Source organism: Anser brachyrhynchus, assembly GCF_964034855.1.
Source record: "Anser brachyrhynchus genome assembly, chromosome: 3".
Taxonomy (NCBI): domain Eukaryota; kingdom Metazoa; phylum Chordata; class Aves; order Anseriformes; family Anatidae; genus Anser; species Anser brachyrhynchus.
The window spans coordinates 10967090-10988906 of NC_137696.1; the positions used below are offsets into that span (position 1 = coordinate 10967090).

Here is a 21817-nt window from a genome sequence, read left to right on the forward strand (position 1 = left end):
AAAATTCACGCAGCATTGGAACGGGAGACTCCACAGTCCTGGTAACGAGAAAAAGCTCCGTTAAAATGTCATGTAACATCATCATCATCATCTATCATCATTGGCTCCTCTTTCTCTGTTGCTACCACTCAAGTTACTCTGTCAACTAAACCTACGACAAGTAAAAGGATTTCAAAAATAGGTCATCTTTTCTCTAAATCAAATAGTTCTTAAGTAACAGAGTTACTGAACTCTTATTTCTTAATGATACCACTTTTGCAGCTGATCCTGCATTTGCATTCTCTAACATCTAACAGTGGTTTCACACACCTCCCGCTACCCAGCTGTCTGTTTACAAGTTAGAACTATTTTGCATCTTGGAAACCTCTCCATATCACTGAGGTTGGATTATAACAAGCCAACAGGTTCTAAGAGGGCAGGAGAAGACTAGAGTGACAGACACACAGACAGCTTGTGGACACAAACTGACTTCCCCAGGAAAAAAAGGCTTTGAAGGAAAAAATATTTTTAGCAGCCGTTTTACACAGCACTTGAAGAGATTCCTTTCTAACTGAGATTTAATAGGCTGAGATGCAGCTGCTTTTTAACCCTTTCCTTCAGAACTTGTATCTTCACATGAAGCAGACACACTGCATGCTAAAAAAAATTAACCTCATCAGTCAGAAGCTAGATGCCTCCAGCTCATGCCACTATGCACAACTGTCGCACACCCATGTTATACACAGGTCACAAACAGCACACGTTGGTTGAATTTAAACCAAACCTTTTTAGCAAAGCTAGACATATTTTGAAGTGTTGACATAAATGCTTCTTCGTCTTCACAGAATTCCTAACAAACAGTACCTCTCTAGGTAAAAATAGATCTCCATTTCTCATGGCTTATACAGGGAAGACAATGCCAGAAGAATTTTCTTTTTTCCTGCATTACTATTCCCTCCAAGAACTGCTCTGACTTGCTCATACCCTTCACAAGCCATGACAAGAATATAAAAATGTATATTAGTGAGTGTGACCTATGATACATTATCTGTCCAACAAAATCGGAGTATTTGTGCATTTAATGCAAATGAGTTACTGAACACCTGCTTATGCCTCTAAGGAAAGTTAGATAAATGAATGCATTTCCAATAACGTGAAGGTTACACTGATGATTTCTCAAACTTATGTTGAAAGAGGGGGGGAAAAAAAGCACATTTTGTACATGTAGCTGGTAAGGTACCTTCCTGAATTTAGCACTGTACCCTAAATAGAAAATGGCAAAATACATCTCCGTCTGGATTTTTCTTTACTAAAATTAAGATTAGCACATAAAAAGCTTAAAAAAAAAGAAACCAGCATGCCCTAGTAGAAGTTATATCAGCCTATTAAATTAGCATTCATAAAATAGCACAGAGACCAAAACAACATGGTGTTACAGAGGAAAGCCACTGATCGCTATAGCTTTTAGTATATAGTCCCTGTTTACCTATTAAAGTTCATCAAACAGTAATGAATACATAAAGGAAACAACAACAAAAAAAATCAGTCTTCCATAGATGAAATTACAAATTTTTAAAAAAATACCAGCAATTATAAACACACATTAAAGTGCTTTACAGATTTCCGATGCTGTTTTAAAAGACTATTTCTGTAATAATAAAATGGGATAAAACAGGCTTGTAGAATAAGAGTTCTTACTTTTTTTTAAATTATATACTAACTATAGTACACACCTATTTTAAGTCCTAGCAGAAAGCACTTTTAGCCTTACAACTAAATGCACTGCCTTGCCAGAAGTTTTAGGTTTCTCATTGTGAGCAGAGGTTTTTTTTTTTTTTTGTTTTTGTTTTTGTTTTTGTTTTTGTTTTTAATTTAAATACAGATGTAACTGAAGAAAGTATCCTTTCGCATCAAACATCCCATGCTGAAAGCTATACTCACTGATCTGGAAGAACAGCATTTTCATTCAGTGTAAGCTTTCCCTGGATTCCATGACACAACTCCGGTGGTATATCCACTGGCTATGGAAGAAATAATTTTTCAGCTGAAGCTCATTATGAGAACTCCACCCTCACCACTTCCACAATCCTTTTACAACAAATATAACATACCTCTGTATTTTTGGACTTGTACTGTTCTACAATAAAGTCACAAAGTGGATGGTGTTTTCCAACAAAGAGAACATCCCCACCGAGGCTATTTCTTCTGTCTAGAAAAGATGAAGAGAATGAGTTAAGAGTTCAGAGGAAAGAAGGAGGTAAGGAATACAGCGTACCAGCACACCATCCTATTGAGACCTCTACCAGTGCTGCTCCACAGGAAAGCTTCACTGTGATTTATGAGAAAGTTTTGAAAATTCTTATCGTGTCTGTGTCTAAAACAGGAGGCCTCCAGTCACACAGACTAGTAGAAGACAGGAAAACAATAAGAATCTTGTGCTCAGTGGGAGGAATTTTGAATTCAGAACAAAGACATCGGCTGAAAATAAATATATACAACTCCGAAGATCACTTTACCTACAAGAACCAGCTATCATTTTGGCATAATGCAGAAAGTGAAGCCCAAATTTGTCTGTCTAAGTAGAACATTAAGCTTCACATACTGTAACTGGACACAGCCATCCTGCTAAATAACTAAATTTGAAAATCAAGTTTATTCTTTCGATTCCAACATATTAATCTAACAATTACTTCGACTACACTGGTAGAAGCTTTTCATATGATTAAGCTGCCATCTAATTTTCAGGTTAGATCTCATGCAAGTCTACTTTATTAAAATAAAAGAAAGTGAAAGTTACAAAAATAAACCCATCACAGAGCATTCTAATTACCAACACCATCCACAGAGAAGTGCATATAGCTTGACATAATTCAATTCTTGCTCATTTAGGGTTTAAAGGTACATGAAACAGTAGTAAGAACAAGTTCTAGTGAATACACCAGAGTCACAACAATATGTCACAATTCTTACTTTCTTCAGGAGTGAGGTCAGGATAGACTTCTTCCAGGGCAGCTCTAAGGCGTCGCTCATCAACAAACGGCAATAATGCAACACCTGTGAAAACCAAACCATTTTTTTTCATGCTTGCTGAAATTGAATTATTTACCTCAGAGACATTCTAAGGGAAAAGCATCCAAAAAAAAAGAAGCTACCCAGAAAAGTAACGATCCCTCATCCCCAATCTAAAACATCTAGCAATAGAACAACAGACAAAATACTATCCTCCTTTTCTAGTGGAAAAAGTCAAGACATTACAAAAATCACTTAACTTGTGACACCATCTTATTGCAAGTTATCTTTGCTACACACTGTTCAGAAGAGTAAATATCATATGTGGTCCTCCATAACAGATCAAGCTATATTAGAGTAAATGAACTAGAGTGTTCTCATTCTGAGATGAAAAGGGAAAATATGAGAGAAAGAATAGCACAGGGAGTTGGGAAAGCATGACTGTCATGGGATTTAGCTTTGGCTACCACCGTTTGAAACCACCCAGGCTACTTACACAGTGTGATACTCTGTGTGATTCACCATTCTGCAAACTAGTGCTGCTTTAAACCACCCAGAATACCAAGTTCTCAAAATGACAACTGATTGGCAAAAGTTTGAAATAGACAGCCCAGATGTTTCAACTTAACAAGATACTGTAATAAATCACAAAGAAAAGATTTTGAACTGCTGTATTCTGAGCTGCTATGGCTTCAGGAAGGATAAGCAGGAGCTCATAAAAGAGTAGCACTGAAAAGATACCAGAGAGAGCCCCAATAAATTCTTTACCCAACGAAGAACTGTCACATCAGCACAAAAAAAACAAACAGCCTAGATTTTCAGTTTGTGACCCCACAAGCTGTTTAGGAGAAACAAACAAACCCACCCAATGTGGTTCAGCAGTAATACAGTTTGGAAGGGGATGCTTATATCTGAGCATCCCTCTTATCCTCCTCCTCCCTCTCCACAGTCTGGGCCAGACACTCAGAAGCAGTATCCACTACCCATACCTGCTTCATTTAGGAGTAAGATGAGCTCATTAGGATAGTCATTATTTATCTCATTTGCTACTCTCCTGAAAGAATTCAATGCTACTTTGTTCAATTTGTTAAGAGACGACAATGGAAGAAATCACGTGAAGTTCAGCCATGAGGTGACACGTTATATTATCCATTAGGGAATATTCATACCAGCTACTAGTTTCACTCTGAAATAACATGGATGCTCCTCTCAGTATCACAATTCCTTGCTAAGCAGCACATCTCACATTTCTACGAGCCCATTCTTAATCACATTTGATGAAACTGGAGAGTAGCCTTCCCTGGTGTGCTCCAGTATTCTTCTATTATCAACGCTGAAGAAGCACTAAGAAATTTACTACAAAAGTTCTGTGAAGATTTCATTCTGTTACCCCTATTAAAGGTAGGAATTTGGGGTCATTATTTTAGTTTTTACTTTATTTCCCTTACCATAAACACTAGAGCTTTATCTGACCAAGATGACAGCAAAGGCTTCCTACTGACAACATTCACAGTCTCCTGTTTGCATCTAGTAACAGTTCTACCGGCAGGCAGACCTCATAAACCTTTGTCATTAAACTCAGCTATGTAACATTCACGGAGACTCTGAACTTCCACAGACGTAGATTCCTTATCTACAACTTGGTCTGCCTGCACCACTTTTGTTTTGCAAGTTTGGTCTTCACATGGTTTTATTAAAACTAATACTATTATCCTGGAGCAGGGGGAAGGAGTAAGGGGTGTAACCAAAAAACTTGGCTTTTAAATGTAATGATACACTACATTTAAGCTTGTTACCTCTCTTACAAAAGCAGGTTGGAAGAAGCCATGAAAAAGTGTTAAATAAGTCAGTACTTAGACTGACAGAATGTATCAGAATACATCAGAATATTATTTAGCCTACTGTGGAACGAGGCACAGAGCCATACAGTCTTCTGTTGCCAACCACACCAAGCAAGAACGCTGCACTGCTCTTCCTTATCACCAAGTTCAGAAGGATAACCTCCACACTGACTGACTACCGCTTTATCAAAGACAGCACCGGACCACAGCAATGTTCAAATTTCAGCTGGAACATAACTACTACTGAGGGGAAACAGCAATAAGCCTACCCTAAAAAACAATTTAGTTTCACCTTCACAACCCGCTGGCAGAATGACAACAAAACGGGAAGCGTTCATAACCCCAGAGATTACAGAAAGGATCAATGGTGAGCTTTTAGAAGCATAATCACATCTCTAAAAGGAAGATCTTCAAACATTTCATCAAAAGCAGAAGGTACACTAGAAACTATTTAACCAAGATACTTCCAGCTTGGAAAATATTTCTTGTTTCACAACTGCCTCTTAAACATGAAAATTCCAGATGTCAATCTAGAAAAAGTTTATAATGCAATTAAGCATTAAATTAATCAAAAGTAACATCACAGATTGCTGAAAGCTACTGGAAGCTATCTAAAACATTACTGCTTTAAACTGTAAATTTGATAACCAGACATAAGGATTAAGGAAAGTTGCCAGAACTACACCTGGGGGAAGGGCTTCAAGTTACAGAGGGAAAGCCTGCTAAGCAACACATCTCTTAATACCTAGGTGTATTCTCTTTGGTTTTGGAACACTACCAGGAATAAGGTACTAGTGCGTCTGACTGGCTATTTCAAGGCACAAGAGGATTTGGGAGAGGAGGAAGCAGAATCACAGATGTTGTCCAGAACCTCTCGAGATCATCCAGTCCAACCCCCCTGCTCGAGTATGGTCGCAGGGGGCCCAGAGTAGGTTGCCAAAGACCATGTCCAGTTGGATTTGGATTATCTCCAAGGATGGAGACTCCACAACTTCTCTAGGCAGCATGTTCCAGTGTTTGAAGTCCTCAAGTGTGTTTTATTATGTTCAGACAGAATTTTGTGTTTCGGTTTGTGCCCAAATAATTATTTATACACCTAATGGAGATGTTACACTATTGGCTACATACCAGATAGAAAATTTGGCAGCTCATTAAAACTAATATTCTCTAAAAGAAGAGACCACATTAAATACAGTATCTATTTTTTCATTCTTTGTATGTATTCAAATATTTCTATATTCCCCACAGCATTTTTCACAAGATACTAATGAGCCACTGATTGAACAGAATAAGATCCATTAATTAAATGCAAAGGAGACAAGAGACAATTACATAGTAAGGCTGATAAAAATAGAAAAATGATTAATCTAGTTCAGGACAAATTAACAAATCTAGAATGACTGCTGAAATTACTACTAATCATTGCCAATCCTAAATCAGTTACTCAACCATAATTTGTTCTTCACAAAAATTTCTTTTTAAAAATAAGCCTGCTGCAAAATACATCTCCCACATACCAAGTAACACAAGCTACCTTTGCTAGTTTGTGTGTCATTATCTCACTAGGATGATTTTCCATTTTATTCTTTTTTTTTTTTTTTTTTAAACATAGATTCCTAAGACTAAGGTCAATGTACTGTAGTTCAAAAGAAGAAACTTGAAATTTCACCTTGCCAAGCATATTTTTTCCCATTCAAGTCAATAGCAAAATCTTCAGGGTAGAAGTCAATTATGCTTGATTCCTGTATTTGAGAAAAACAAACAAAAAAATCATTAAAACCAATTAGGAAATTGGCTCAGAATACTATGAAGCTTCGCTATGTAGCTGTACTTAGCTTTGTGTTAGCTCACCCTTTGCTAAGGAGGATGGCTTACAGAGAGGAATACACTAAGGATTCTTACCGGATCTGTCATGAGCTTCCTCCAACTTGGTGGCAGAAAGTTTCCACTTGCAGCTGGAAATACTCCCATAAGTTGTTCAAGAGGCTTGAACTATTGAAAGTAAACAGGTTGATGAAGGACATTTCTAATGAGTTGTTAAATCATAAATAAATAAACAATGCCCTACCGGCTTTGAGCCCTTCTCAAAATCCGAGGGCATGTCTGCAATACCATCGAAGTCAGAAGCAAACGGAGCATAATGAAAAGGGTAATACCAGTTCCAGGAGGCACAGCCCTAGGACAGCAAAACAAGACAAGCAAAATCAGGCAAATCAAAAGTGCAAAAAGGAAAAAAAAAAAATCATGTAGCCCAGTAACTAAAGGTGACAAAATTTAACCCAGCGTCAACTGGGAGAAAGAGGAGTCCCCGTGGTTAGAAAAGAAAGAGCTCTTGCCTCTAAAGGTACTCTGGACTTCAGGTTAGGACTTAACTTTTCATAGCCAGATTAGAGCGAGTGAGATCACTGGATAGTGAATGGAGACCTCGGGCATTTCCTCAGCAGCACAGAACAGCAGATTGACTTCTCTGCCAAAGTACTCTTGCTATGTGCTAGGTTTGAGTCACTAAGGGAGACAGCCAAAGAGACAGACCTAGCACCGTAACAATACAAAAGACCTTACAGAAGAATCTTAACCTTAACTTCAGGACACTGTAACATACCTCATGCTTTTTTCTTCCCCCTCTAGAAAAAACACACACACACACACACAAGAAATCCAATAAGAAATCCAATAAAATCAGACAAGTGTCTTGCGAAGAGCAGGAAAACACAATCTATCCATTCAGTTAACCAGCCCCTGGGGTTAAGTTGAGGAGCTTACAGCAACTGGACATATTTTCAAGTTGTGTAGAGCTGCTGGCACATCTCAGAACGTGGAAACAGACAGGAGGAATTCTCAAGTTCTCCATAACTGTATAAACAGTAGAACTGTGCAACTCAGAAAGCCATTACAGTGGTCTTAACAGGAACAGAGGTACTTTTCTGGCAGCACACAACTTGCACTACCATTTTTCAAAGCTAAATCCCACTGCTAACTTGGGAATATGAGGGACCAGAGAAATCTGACATTCACACGACGTAGAGTGCATTCTATCTGAACAGCATTAGTTGCAGGTTGGAAAGTATTGTTTTAAACTGATACTTTTCTATTCAGTAAAAGCACTAACAAGCACTTCAGGTAACATTTTGCTTTTCCCTCTCACTCTTTCGTCTTGAATACTGGGAAATATAAAGTGCATTCACTTCAAAGTCGCAAAATAATCCTCAAAAAGAAGAAAAGAAAATCAGCACAAACACATCGGAACACAACATACTTTAAAGGAAATGTGGCTCTAGAAGGTTTAAGTCAAGCTTTCACCTTCTCAGCTAGCTATCTTAGCAGTAGCACTTGAAACAAAAGCCTACTATTTTGACTTCCCATTCTGAACAAGTAAATGTCAATGAGGCTCCTCCAGTGATATTTTTGGTATAAACCTTCAGCAACTTTTATATCAGATGCAATTCCTCAGGTGGTTTCAGTCTGTTTCAGAAGCCATGTGGATTTGGGCTTTTGTTAATCTTTTTCCCCCAAAACAGATGTTTCTACTAGTGGAGCATGTTCTACATTATTCGCTTTTTATAGGAGTAGAAATGCACATAACATTCTTTCAGACGTTTTATGGACAATGAACAGTGGTTACTGGAAGCAATTTGTACCATGGCAAACAGAAAAACAAAAATAAAGCAAACCTGTTTTGACATTCCCCCAGTCCAACAGTTTCCTAATCTAACTTCCATAGGGGCCAAAAGTGATTTGCCTGCTGCTCCATACTGATACAACAGACTGCCCACGTGTAGCAGGTTGTAGAATCTTGCTGACACATAGCTCTGTTATGCAAGTATAGCTAGCACATGCAAGCATTTCATTGCTGCGCTGTTTTAAGTCAGCAATGTATTTTTTTTTTTTAACTAGGTCTAGAGAGAGATTTGCCTTCTTTTCGAGTAATCTGAATACAAAGCAAAGCAGTAAAAATAAAGCCTTAAACATTTGTGTATGTTCAAGTTTTCCTTTGGAACTTTACTCAACCAGAAATACTTTTATACAGCCACTTTTCCTTGAGATCTTATTTGCACTCCTCCTCAATTTTCTTGAGAGCACCGTGGTCCTGCCTGAAGCTTGAAGTTATCAACCTCACTGATTTATTTTCTTTGCAGCTGTAATAACCTATCATTCTTGTGTGTATCAGTCACTTCTGTCTACAAACTCCAGAGGACAAGGAGTCACCCACATACATCTCATTAACTAAATAGGTTTTATATGCTAAACTAGGGAACACTGCATAGGGACTTGCTTGTATTGTTTTAAGTTTGGGTATCTGTCAGTTTATCAGCTCTTGTACATTTAAAGCCACAAATCGCTCAATAGTACCGAGGTTTGAACAGTTATAAAAACACAGCATAATGTTTGCACTAGGCTGTGGCATGCTCAACAGAGAGCAAAGAATGTATATCACACTCCTTTGAATAAAAGAACCTTAATTTTTACAAAGCTCAAATGAATGTAAATATTTTGATCTCCTCATAAGTATTTTCTCAAGAACATCTACTCACAAATTCTTTTATAATCCACACTGTCTTTTGCAGTTTTTTTTTTAACCACTGCAATACTAAAGGTTGCACTCACAGCTTTCCAGCAGACATCTATAGCTAATCTCTTTACACAACTCAGCCACAACATGGGCATGTATAGATTTCTAGGAATACATCTTGCCACAATTAACAGAACACAGTAAGCTTTCGGCAGACCTTAACTGCGTGCAGGATCATGGGAATTTCCACATGTCAAGGTGGCCACTAACTCCAGGTGATCTTTTTCCTCTGCCAGAGGAGCTACTCAAGGATGTGTACAGCTAAATTCAGCTCTCCTGCAGATCAGCTGCAACAAACTTGCAAGCCTTAAACTGTATTGTTTTCATCCACCACAACATGCAAGTCAGAGCGCTAACTCTGATAAATAGAGCAGAAGGGAAAAGAATGCCCCCTTTTTTGTTCCAAGGGAAGGAAAAAACCATGCTACAATAAACTACGTTTTTTTGCATGTGTGTGAGATATTTGCCCTGCCTGCACTTTAAGTCAGACAGGTATGAGCTGCCTATGAGAAGCATGTAGTTTTGTCAGCATGGCACTGCATTCACGCTACATACCATGTTGAGACAGATAAACTTCATTTCCTGGCACATTCTATTCCCAGGTCACACACAAAATATAACTTACTTTGTTCGCAGAGCACAAAACTAGTTATTAACCATCAGTGCAACAAACGCCAATATGTCTAACTAATCTCTTGCCAATCTGACATCTCAATTATCAAAAGATTTAAATCAGATACAGATTACTTCAATCACAAAGCACTTCATGGAACATCATTGCAATCTATGGAGAAGACCATGACTCTGTTCCTTCCAAATTCTCACTAGGATTTCACAGGCATTGTCCTTTGCTTGCTCGTTGTCATTGCGATTTCACCAGCCATGTATTGCGAAGAAAAAAAATGCATCAGTTCTTAATAAACTAAGAAGTACTGTATGAGAGAAACAAGAACTGCATTCAAATTTCAAGTGTCAAATAGAATGGTAATGCATTTATATCTTCAGAAAAGGATTGCTTTGTGAAAATAAGCAATGAAAAGTTATTATTTCCTGAAAAGAGTCACGTTGCAGACACAAAAGAAAACTAAAGTTTCAGGGAAGAAATTCTTAAGTACCTGATAATAATATCTGAGAACCCAGCAAAGCCCTTCAACATAGGACTGTACAACTTTACGACGAAATTTCTCATCAGATGCATCAACATCGAATTTGTTTTTATAGTAGCGTTGCTTCCAACCAGTTTCCCACAACCTGTGTAATAAATATAAATAGATGTCAATACATGTTAATATATGTCAATTTACATTTCTGAATTAAAGTTTAAGGCAAAGTAACTCTCTACTTTAATCCCACTTTTATACTATTTAATACTGATTTAAATGAAAGCATGAAAACTGATACTCAACAGCAAGATAATAAAATCCGACGGCCAACATCACAGAAAATCCACAGAAATTCTGAAGCTATCATCCTGACAAATACATCCTCAAAGTCCTAGTTAGAAGCAGAGTACATTTTCAAAACAAGGGTGGTACTATCAAGATTCTTCGAATTCTTCAGTCTATTATTCCTAGTCCATAATTTCATCTTTCTTATCAGGAATCTACTACCAAAATTCACATTTGAGTTTTGCTCTTCAACTCTTCTGTTAGAAACAAAAACACTCTTCTCCTTCCTTATCTAAGGTTGTTTAATCTACTGTAGGCCAAAGCCTGTATCTTACAGGAATCTCTTCTCACATCAAGTTCTAACCTCTATTCTTACTACTCTTCCCAAGCAAAGGAGGGCCAGTGACCAATTTATTATTTTATTAATAATAATCACCAACTTTTCTATTGCTGTTCAGACAAGCTATGACTACCAGCAGAATTATCTGCAACTCAGGAACCCGGTGCTTGCTGACTCTCATTAGATGAGCTCCCTTTAACAGAGGGATTTTCAATCTTTCATGCCAGAGGGGGATATTGGAGTCAGAAACGCAGTCTCAGACACTATTTATCACACTTCACACAGCTCCCCCTTATGTCTACTTAGGGATGGGGCAGGGAAAACAACCACATGCTCATCACTGACAGACAAGCATTTGAATCCCTCAGTTCTAACGCAACATAATGCCACACTTCAAGAAAAAAGTATACTGTGAAAATTAATGGTAATAATATACCTGAGGCTCCTCTAAGAAAAAAAAAAAAAAAAGGCAGGGGGAATGCATGTCATGGGCAGCAGCAGGCATCACCGCTTGCAGACTACAAAGCTTTTCTTCCTAGGACGCCTATCAGCTCACTACATCTACTGTGTTCCTGATTGTTTGAGAGATGACGTAAATTTTGAGAACAACTGTGCCACAGGCAAGAAGCTATTAACATGCACATAAAACTTCCATTTGTTAGCTGTAACAGACACACAGAAATCTTGGGGGAAATTCTGGCTCAATTTAGAAACTGCTATCTACAAAGCCAGTTTTTAAAAACAGATTAAGCTCTACTTAAAGTTTAGTTCAATCATGATGTCATGCTTCAAAAACTGGCCTTTCTCACAAAGCTATCTTTTTTTTTTCTTGTGGTACACGCATTTTATACACGCATCTCAACCCGCACGTGAATTTCAGTATTTAAGTGAACTAGAGTAAAGCAAATTACAAACTGGTTAAATCAGATAATCCCTTAATAACAATTTTAATTTTTTATGTATAATCTTTTTCTCAGCAATTCAAAATTTGGCATTACTGCACCTTTAATTTTGAGTTGACCTGTCAGGTTACATGTGTCCTACAGATTCTGTATGTAATTCAGACAGGTCAGCTCAAACTTATGCGTGACAGAGTCCCATAGCACAGTAGATATGGTCGCTTTAAACTTCTTTCAAAAACAAACCAACCAAACAAAAAACACCAGTCCAAGATGCATATCCTTTAGGTTTTGCAGAAAGAATCTTTTCCTAGCTTCTGTTTCAAGCTGGTTGACCAGTTCAGGGATAGTATTTATATTCAAACCGAGCCAGCTCAAAGATTGCTCAAACTGATGAGGAAGTAGAAAAAACAAGGGACAGGTTCAGGAGTTTAAGACAAATAGCCAGGCAAGCAAGGACAAGAGCTGCTTGTGCTGAAGTATTGAAGGACAGAGTCAAGAACATCTGCAGTCCATGCAGAGGACTCTAGGAGTTCCCTGGCAGCTGGATTCCTACATGAGCTTCAAAATCCTTTCCGTAAGACGACAACAACAACAAACACCCAAATTTGCTAGCTGACTAGAACTATTTGGGATAGTTTTAAAGTCATTCTAAATACAAAAAGTATTTTTGTAAACAACTTCTACATCCAGTCCACTTATGCATTCATTTTTACTTAGTAATCTGAAAACAACTATTTTAAATCTATTTCCACCCTCGTCTAAATACAACTTGATAGAAATCACACTTTTAAAAGTCTAAGAAAATACATTTATTCATCATTTCCCAATACAATGAAAATCAAATAAGTATTTTTCAATCAGAACAGGATCTGAATAAATATTCTGAGCTATAGCAGAGCTAAAAAATTGCCGTTAAATGTAGCATATCCACTGGCTTGTCAGTACCACCTTTGTGAAAAATTTTGCTACTTATAAATCACCATGATTCATTCATGCTAGTTGCTTTAAAACGAACAAATAAGACACTTAACGCTTCTTTTAGCATCTCTGCTAAAATTCAAATGCAAAACACAACACTAACATTTATTCTGATATTAGGCATAAATTTTGCTTGATCAATATAGAAAACACAATGACAAAACCAATTCATTCAGACCTGCATATATAATAAATAAAATAGGAATGACAGCCAGAGTATCTTCCTGGAAGATCGAATTGGCTAGATGCAACAAATGTCATGACAACACTACAGTACACTAGTGATCAGTACTTCACAATGAAGTAACCCTTTTCCTTTTCTCATGACTAAATATGTCCCCTGGCTCCACAGAATACAAAAACCCACTGGTTGCATTTATCAGGACAGTAACTTCAACAAAAATTATAAGGTCTTCACCCTTGACTTAAAGGGTAATAGCCTGATTTAAACCTTTGATAAATTTACACTCACTGGTAATTCACTGTCAGTTAATTCTATTCAAATTCCTATCCTTTAATCATCTAGGGAATAATATTTAAAAATTTATTGCAGCCAAAAATGAGCCTGCTACTAATCAAAGATGGAGGAAAACCTATTGTGATAGCCAAAATAAATAATGCTGCACATGCAAGTGCAACTGAATTTTATGGGTTAAACAGTTCAAAAATTCAACTGCAAAACAGAGGCATTCAGCTCACATAATCAAAGCTGAACAGTGGATGTCTAGCCAATCTAGCGCATGGTCTCAAAGGGAGTAGTGGCTTGCAGGATGAAAACCTGCGCGCATACTAATCTAGATACTTAGATTTAACAGCTATAGCTTACACATCTCACTGGAATTTACTGAATATTCTAACCCTCCACATTAATTACCGGTGGATAAAAAGATCATAGAAAAGCATCTGAAGGCACTGCTGCTCTAAGCTAAATGGCATTAATTAGACTGCATCTATTTCAGCAATTTGCTAACAAAGTGCTACAAAAAATGGCTTCACCTGATATTATCCTCTGGCTCAGGTTCACTGTCACTATCTTCAGCTTTTCGCTTAATTCCTCCTGCCGGGGATGGGGAGCCATCAGAATTGAGACTGGTATTTGGAGATGAAGTTGTCTAGGGTCATAATTATTACAAATAAATAGAGGGGGGGAAAGGATTTATTAGACATTTTAAATTCAAGTTAAAATTAACAGCTATGTGATAAAAGAAAAATCACACTCATTATTTTAGTTCCCCAAAAAATCAAGGCAAAATCTACACAATCCTTAAGCTATGAAGTCAAGCAGCAAAAGAAAAGAACACATCTTCCTATTAGAAGGCAGACACTGATTTATACAGCCAAAAAGTTCATTGTATTTTAGAAAGAAAAAGATGAAACAAGACTGGAAAATGATAAGACATGCCACTGATACATTCCAATTTTGGAATACAACTGTTGTGTTTAGTCCTACAGCTCATGTTACAACTTCATTTTACAGTGACAGTGAAAAATGCATATGCAGAGTTCCATACAAATACTGCTTGTAATTCAAAACTGGCAGAAATACTGTTTTCTCACAACTGATCCTTTGAACTCCTTTCAAATTTATGTATTTTAATATGATAGTCTTAAAAAAAAGTCTGCCATTTTCGGTTCTACAAAGTGAAGATAAATAGCTGCAATAAAATAAGAATTGGCATTTTAAACAAAACCTCAACAAGTACATAGATTCCATAAAAGAACTGATTTGGTTAACCCATGTGCAAAAGTTTCAAGATTAAAAGGGAAGAATAGCAGAAACTATATTTTAAATAAAGCAAATTATATTTATTCAGACTTTAAAGACAGAAAGTAAATCTTCACGATGAAAAGAACCATTACTCAGAAATACGCTCAGTGTTTCAATGAAAAATTATGAACAGAAAGAATGTTAACTTTAATAACAATATGACAATTAAGACTGCTAACAGAACACTGAACTTATTTCCAGTTACCCATCGCTTTCTAATACCTTTCCAAGGTATTAGAAATTAGGTATTACCTACGCAAACATACACGTACTCTTTAAAAGTGATCTGGGAGACAGATGTTTATTATTAAAGACTGATTTTTTGTTTAAAGCTCTTGCTAAAAAAAAAGATACTGAAATTATACTAGAAATTCTGAGAACTTATTGAAATATAACGGAGACATACAGCTTAGGGGAAAAGTCGTGGTGGGGAATGATACCGTATTTTGTGCACGCACTGGTAAATGGCAGCTTGCATCATTTTTCATACATACTGGTCTTTCAGTTTCCTGATTAAAACAAGTTCTTTATACACACATTGATCACTGAAACAAACAAAATGCATACATTCTATGTGCATTTCACATACGCCCTCTCAAGCATGCAAGTCTGGACGTGAAAGAACAGCTTCAAGCTATACCTCAATAATTCTCAGCCTGTTTTACTATTTCTTCACAGTACTGAGAGACAGGAAGTCCCCACAGAAAAGTAATAACCAAACAGGTCAGAGTGCAGAGATGTCACAAATTCCAAAAGCAGTAAACAGAAAATATATGTATTAAAAGAACATCTCCAGCTCAGGGAATCAGTTTGTGTCTTGCACAAAACTACTGAGGAAGCTTGTAAAACTATATTCTCAGAAGGTTTGACTCCACAAATGCCAAAGGGGTTTAGTGAGTAGTCACCATATTTGATTCAGATGCATTCATCCCATACCTGCATTCCCTTAACTACTTAATGAGCAATGCTATTTCAAACATTAAAATAAAGAACACAATTTTATTTAAGTAGTCTCACAACGACCGAGTATTAAAAGCCATTTCTCTGAAAAATACATATTTCTTGGTCCGCTTTTCAAGAAGACCTGACAGGTTAGAGAAAACGTTGTCCAGAATTACACAGGATGTGATTATTTTCCTTTTTATTTATAAATACCTTTAAAATTCTACTTACAGAATTCTGTCTGTCATGCATTCTCATCTCATAGGCAGCTTGTCTAGGGTTACTGATTGCTTGAGGACTGGATCGATTTCCCAGAGCTTGAGGGGAAAACTGACCACCGGGAATAAAAGAAGGATGATCCCTCTAAAAAACAAATACATACTGGTATACTGAAAAAGAAATGTCATCTCCACAGCAATATGGCCATGTCTCAGAATTTTCAGGTTAGTACTTTATATAAACAAGCACGTTTCTCTCAGTTCAGTTTAAATTAGTTACGTTTAACAATCCTAGCCAGACATAAAATGACACGTGAGACCCTCACATTCCTGTCATTTATTAATCTCTTTCATAAAGAAAAAAAAAAAGAAAAAAAACCACTTGTTGCTAATGTTCTAGCTGGGCTGAAAGGCAGTTTTTTGGGGAAGTGAGATTTCATCTGGCTTACTAGGAACATCGTACTCCTTGTATGCAAAGTGCATAACCTCTCTCATTCTAACAGGGATAATATGAAAATACCTAACTTAAAAAATAAATACAGAATATGTATAGTCCTCTGAGTAGGCATATCATGCACCTTGAAAATTTTGGAAGCTGCACTTATATGAATATCCTAACCAAGAGCAAACCTATGTTGAACCAAACATACCATAACCCATTTTAAAACTATCAGAACACTTCATGAATAAAAGAAAACTCAGTATCTTTCCAATAACAATTTTAAAGAATTCAGCTTACATGGATCAGAAAGGGCAAATGTTCCAACAACAGCTAATGCTTCTCTATTACATTTATGAGATATTTGGCAACACTGACTTACTTGCAGGCAGAATGGGTAACTATAAGTTTGGAGTAAGCCTTTTTTTCTTTTTTTTTTTTTTTTTTGTTAGAAATCTGTCTTTAACCAAACAAATCAATTTAACACAAACGGGTATACATATTTAAATCTAAACTCCTATGCTACACTCTATCTGCCTAAGCAATACAGTTGCTGAGAAGACTTCTATCAAAACATGGAAAAGCAATTCTTGTACAGTGTTCACGTTGAAGCATTACTAAGTCATCATGAAAGTGCATAATTGTGTACACTTGAAGGACAAAACATACAGGTATCAGCCAGCATATTCAGCTCTCTCCTTCCATCCCCTTAAGAAGCCTATAATACACAGTTCCTTCAAAGCCCCAGTTTGCAAAAAGCCACAAAAAAACAACTAAAAATTAGTTTACACACAGTCCAGAAAATGCCATGATTACAGCTGCAGCTTCAGTATATTTTCTGAAAGCCACAGTACATATTTTAATTCTTGCTAGAGCTTTTGCATTGTGAAAGAAATCAATTTACCTTCATTCTTTTCTTTTTTTCTTTTTGCCGTCTTTTGAAGTTATCCTATGTAAAGAATAAAGAGAAATAATGTCAAACATACAAATTTCTTGGAAAGATACTATAATCCTTTACCAACAAAAAGACCATAAAGTTTAAGTAATGTTCTGAATAAGATAGAGATCAGTTCTTTTATCTGTAAATCCAATGGAAGTGGGCTAGAAACTTCTACCTTACACTGAAAACCTACAGAAAAAGGTGAAGAGTAGCTGCTTATTCAAAGCCCCATAATTTTGGTTATGACTTACATACATCACCTACTATGCTTAGGTACTAGACTAAGTTCAAGGTGACATGAAAGTATCAAAGGACTGTAAGTGATAACACATACATAAGCTCCTTGTCTGGACTTGAACAGTTGCCAAAAAAAACAAACAAGAGACAAAGTCCTAGAAATGGGAAAAGATGAGGCACAAGGGAAGATCTTGAACCAAAGATACTGAGAACTTGAACAACAAATCAGCATTTTTATTTCAAGAGAAGCATAGACTGGGGCGATTATAAATAAAACATTTTGCCAGCACTGGCAGACCATTTTTTGACTGGATAGTAAAGACAATTTTCTTTATCCTGTGCTTAATGAATACAATGCAGTCAAAATACACGTGCCAAAAACTGCACGGACAGTTTGCAGAGGCAGACCAAAAGAACAATAATTTCTGAACACATTTAAAATGGCAGGAGGTGCTGCAAGGCAAGAATGCACTTTGAACTATTATTTAGTACTCCACCCCTGCTCGTTGCTTGCTCTTCCACAGGTTGCAGCAAAGTACAGAATAATTCCTTGTTTAGTTTTCGCAGCAGCTATTCAAGAAGTTCCAGACAGCAACAGAACTCACGTACAGCTTTCATTTTGCTGTTGCTTGGGATAGCAACCAGAAAAACAGCCCCTGCAGTCCAGGAAAAATAAATCAACTGGAAGCACTTGACTCATTTTCAAATACAGATGAAGTCACTAGAGATAACATTCTTTTTTTCATATTCTATTAGAGGAATGTCACAGTCTAACACAAGTCATGAAAAAAAAAAACACCTCTTAGAATGTAACAAGAAAATTACATCGTCATCTTTTCTCTTTTTGAAAATGCTATCTTCTACTTCTCCAACAGCTAACATGATCATCTGGACTCGCTGCAGGTTAACAAAACCACTTTCTGTGAGGTAGCCCTGCAAAATACAAAATAAAATGATTAAAAATCAAAATGATTTTTGTAGTAAGCACCCAGATATTTTAAAAAAAGAAAAAAATTACCCCAGTTTTGTGCACCACATTTTTATATATGTTAACCAAGCGATCAATTGCTCCCTCCCTAAAAACAAACAAATAAAAGCATGAGACTTGACATTTAAAACCACAGTACCTATACTTACAGGAGAGTAAAACACATTTGTGTATACCTGATCTCTAAAGATGGCAGATGAGGAAGAAAGTCATTTCCAACAAAAAAGCACATGAAGACCCAGTCGTCAACACTTCTTTCAAAATCAAAGGTGAAAGGCAAGCTGGCCATAGTGAGTTCTCTTTCTAAATACTGCAACACACACAAAAGACATCAGAAAGTTTTGTGCAGAGAGTTTAAAAATATTATTTATACAAAACAGATGTTGTAACTGCGTCAACATACCTCTCGCAAAACACATAATCGGATGAAGATAAATTCTTGTTCAGAAGTAGGAAGACTGTCTGCAAACTGATCATGCTACAGTAAAAGGCAAAAGTTGCATTACATCCAAGCTCACTTTAACGTTTATCTAGCTCAATTTTACAGTTTACTTTGAAAGGAACTTAAAGAGATAGATAAGCACAGGTTCTCAAGTTCTTATGCAAGAATGTATCTTGATACTTTGTGTATCTGTTAAGTGACTGATTGTTTTCTCTCACCAGTAGGAAAAAGAAAGCAAACCAATACAAGTGAGGAAGTTAAGTTCCACATAGTATTTACAGGCTACAGAACTACAATTTTTATTTATTAATATAAAAGGAAAGCCAGGTAATTCCAGTAACATAATTTGTATTGACAAATTGCAAAATTGACAGCAAGAATAACTTGAGGATCTCAACAAATAAATTTGCTTACAAATTAGAAGAATTTCTAGAAATATCAAAATTCTTACCTTGCCTTGTTTTTCTCTAGGCAAACCTTGACAATCCTTAACCTCGTGACCCATCTGGTTACAAAGAGCACATGGCTTGGGTTTATTTGGTTTAAACTCTTCCCTAATTATGGTGAAATTTGGTTCATGTGTAGCTAAACCGAGCATAATTAGGTCAGCTACCAATCAAAAGAGAAGAATAAAGTACAATGAAGGATAAACAGTTTAGCTCTTTTGAAAAAGAAAAAGCTTAAAGTCAAGTACATTCTAATTTAAGCAAGTGTGAACACAAATACAACTAAGCGAAAGTTGACCCTTCAGTCTCATGGACAGTGCTAGATCTTTCCCCAAGTATTAGACAGTTTTCAAAAACTAACAGATGAATTAGATTATGTACACAAATACAAATGAAAGCCTAGACACTACAGACCAACTCATTAAACTTTTTTATGCTGTTTCTTGATAATAAGACATTGCTAGCCAAGAACTCACCATCAGCCCCACACAGACAATGATGAGTATTCGGGTCATGGTTTGGTTGAGCTATACAAAAGAAAATTACATTTAGCAAACCAAAGTCATGTAAGACAAATTAGTAACAATACCTTAGTTTAAAACAAAACTATCACATTTATTTCAAGTTTACCTCTTTGTCTTCTAATATAATCCATGATTTTATGTTCTCCTTCACCAGGAGCACTAGCATCAGACAAAATTACCTGTGGAAGATTTACAGATTAGGTAAACAATTTATGCTGCCACAGTTAAAAAAAACTATGTAGTTTTTATACTGAATCTGACTTACAAATATCTGAAATCTTAATCTGATACTAGAATATTATGACATAAAAATAAGTTATTTAAAGAGTTTGAATGAATAGACCTTCATTTCCTCTACTAATTCTAGGATGAAGCTGACAAGTTGATTCAAATACCACTGAAATTATCACATCATTAGCTTCCTGATATATTATTAAGGCAATTGAAATAGACATTAGGGTTTTCAAACCTCATGTCTGATGGAAAGAATTAAGTCAACTGTTCTCTAATTACACCACTTTTACAGTCAACTTATGGAAAATAAGAGACCACTGCATCTGAATCTAACTATTCTGTCCTCTTGTACAAAGCAGCAAACACAGGGTTGTTGTCAGAAACAGAACTCGATGTGGGTGGAGTTGTTGAGGAACTAGAGAGGAGAATCTCAAAGTCCAGAAAGCATGAAAGTTGATCATCTACTGTTGTCTGTCGTTAGAATAATAGGGAAAATGTAGTCTGAGGTAGCAAACAAGTTAAAAATAAATAGCGAAAAGAATACATATATGGTGGATCTTGACACTTTTCCCCAAGATGACAAAGTATTCCTAAAACACTGTCTCCCATTACATCAAATTGTAGCTCCCCATATCAAATCTTTTCATTGCTCTTAACTGAAATCAAAACAAATGGTGCTTTTAGATTGTATTATTAGGGTGAAACGCATATCTGAAGTCCAGCAAAACGTGCAAGTTTGCCCATTATTAATAACAATGGTGCCAGAAGATGAGATAAATCTGTTAAATTTATACTCTTCAATCATATCCCAACATAGCCTGATAGATCACCTAAATGTTCCTTAAGTATGAAATTGTGAAACTTACTGTCAAATTTTTCCACCCCGGGTCACTGTTCAAACGGTCAGCAATGTAATAGCGGAGACATTTAGCAAGATTGTCCATAAACTCAGTTCCCTAAAATGTGACGGAAGAAAATAAATTAAGCCATCATCCAGACACTGGCAATTGCTGGTTAAGTGCAAGATTACTTACGGGGGTAATACAGTTGCTGTCAAATCTTTCTTTCACTTCTTCTGGAGGAAGAATGCCACCTAGAGCAATAAAGACATTTTATCATGCCAAAATGTTTTGAGTGTTCCATATTGGTTTACTTCTGTAAAAACCCTGAAGGCTTCCCTGATAACAATTAACACTTAGTGAAAAATCACTTTGTTTCAAAACAGCTCTTACAATTACATTATCTTCATCTTAAAATAAGCTACTAGTACATGTACAAATGTTGCTTGTTGCTTCAGAGAAGTGATTTCACTACCTATTCCAGTGAAGATCGTGAAAGAAGTCACAAAGAAACTAAACTTGCTAAACGAGATAAAACATTAGGAAATTTTCTTACTTATTCTCCCCTATGTTTCCACTATCTATTCACTTGGGGTCCCAAACAGGGTTACACCAACTTCTCTCATCTCTGAGCTTCATAAAGTGTCTTCGTAGTCTAGAAATGCTACAGGAAAAAGTGTTAAAAGTCTTTGTCCTCCGTTTTTTATTTCTAACTTAGGTTACACAATGGCCCTCTCACTTGGAATACCACATTCATTCCTCCTACACAGTCACCTGAATTAATTTCTCCATC

General features: G+C 36.4%; 1 protein-coding gene across 1 annotated transcript in view; it reads right to left on the reverse strand.

The window, feature by feature from the left end:
• XRN2 (5'-3' exoribonuclease 2) overlaps nt 1-21817 on the reverse strand; it is a 51263-nt gene that overhangs the window by 22035 nt on the left and 7411 nt on the right. The window contains 20 exon segments of the mRNA XM_080583891.1: nt 10-38; nt 1921-2000; nt 2091-2188; nt 2950-3033; nt 6499-6571; nt 6732-6821; nt 6898-7005; nt 10515-10650; nt 14004-14119; nt 15949-16080; nt 17279-17323; nt 18377-18484; nt 18570-18627; nt 18716-18849; nt 18943-19017; nt 19433-19590; nt 19904-19954; nt 20058-20130; nt 21052-21141; nt 21220-21278. Of these exon segments, the coding sequence (XP_080440017.1) occupies nt 10-38; nt 1921-2000; nt 2091-2188; nt 2950-3033; nt 6499-6571; nt 6732-6821; nt 6898-7005; nt 10515-10650; nt 14004-14119; nt 15949-16080; nt 17279-17323; nt 18377-18484; nt 18570-18627; nt 18716-18849; nt 18943-19017; nt 19433-19590; nt 19904-19954; nt 20058-20130; nt 21052-21141; nt 21220-21278 (1797 nt within the window).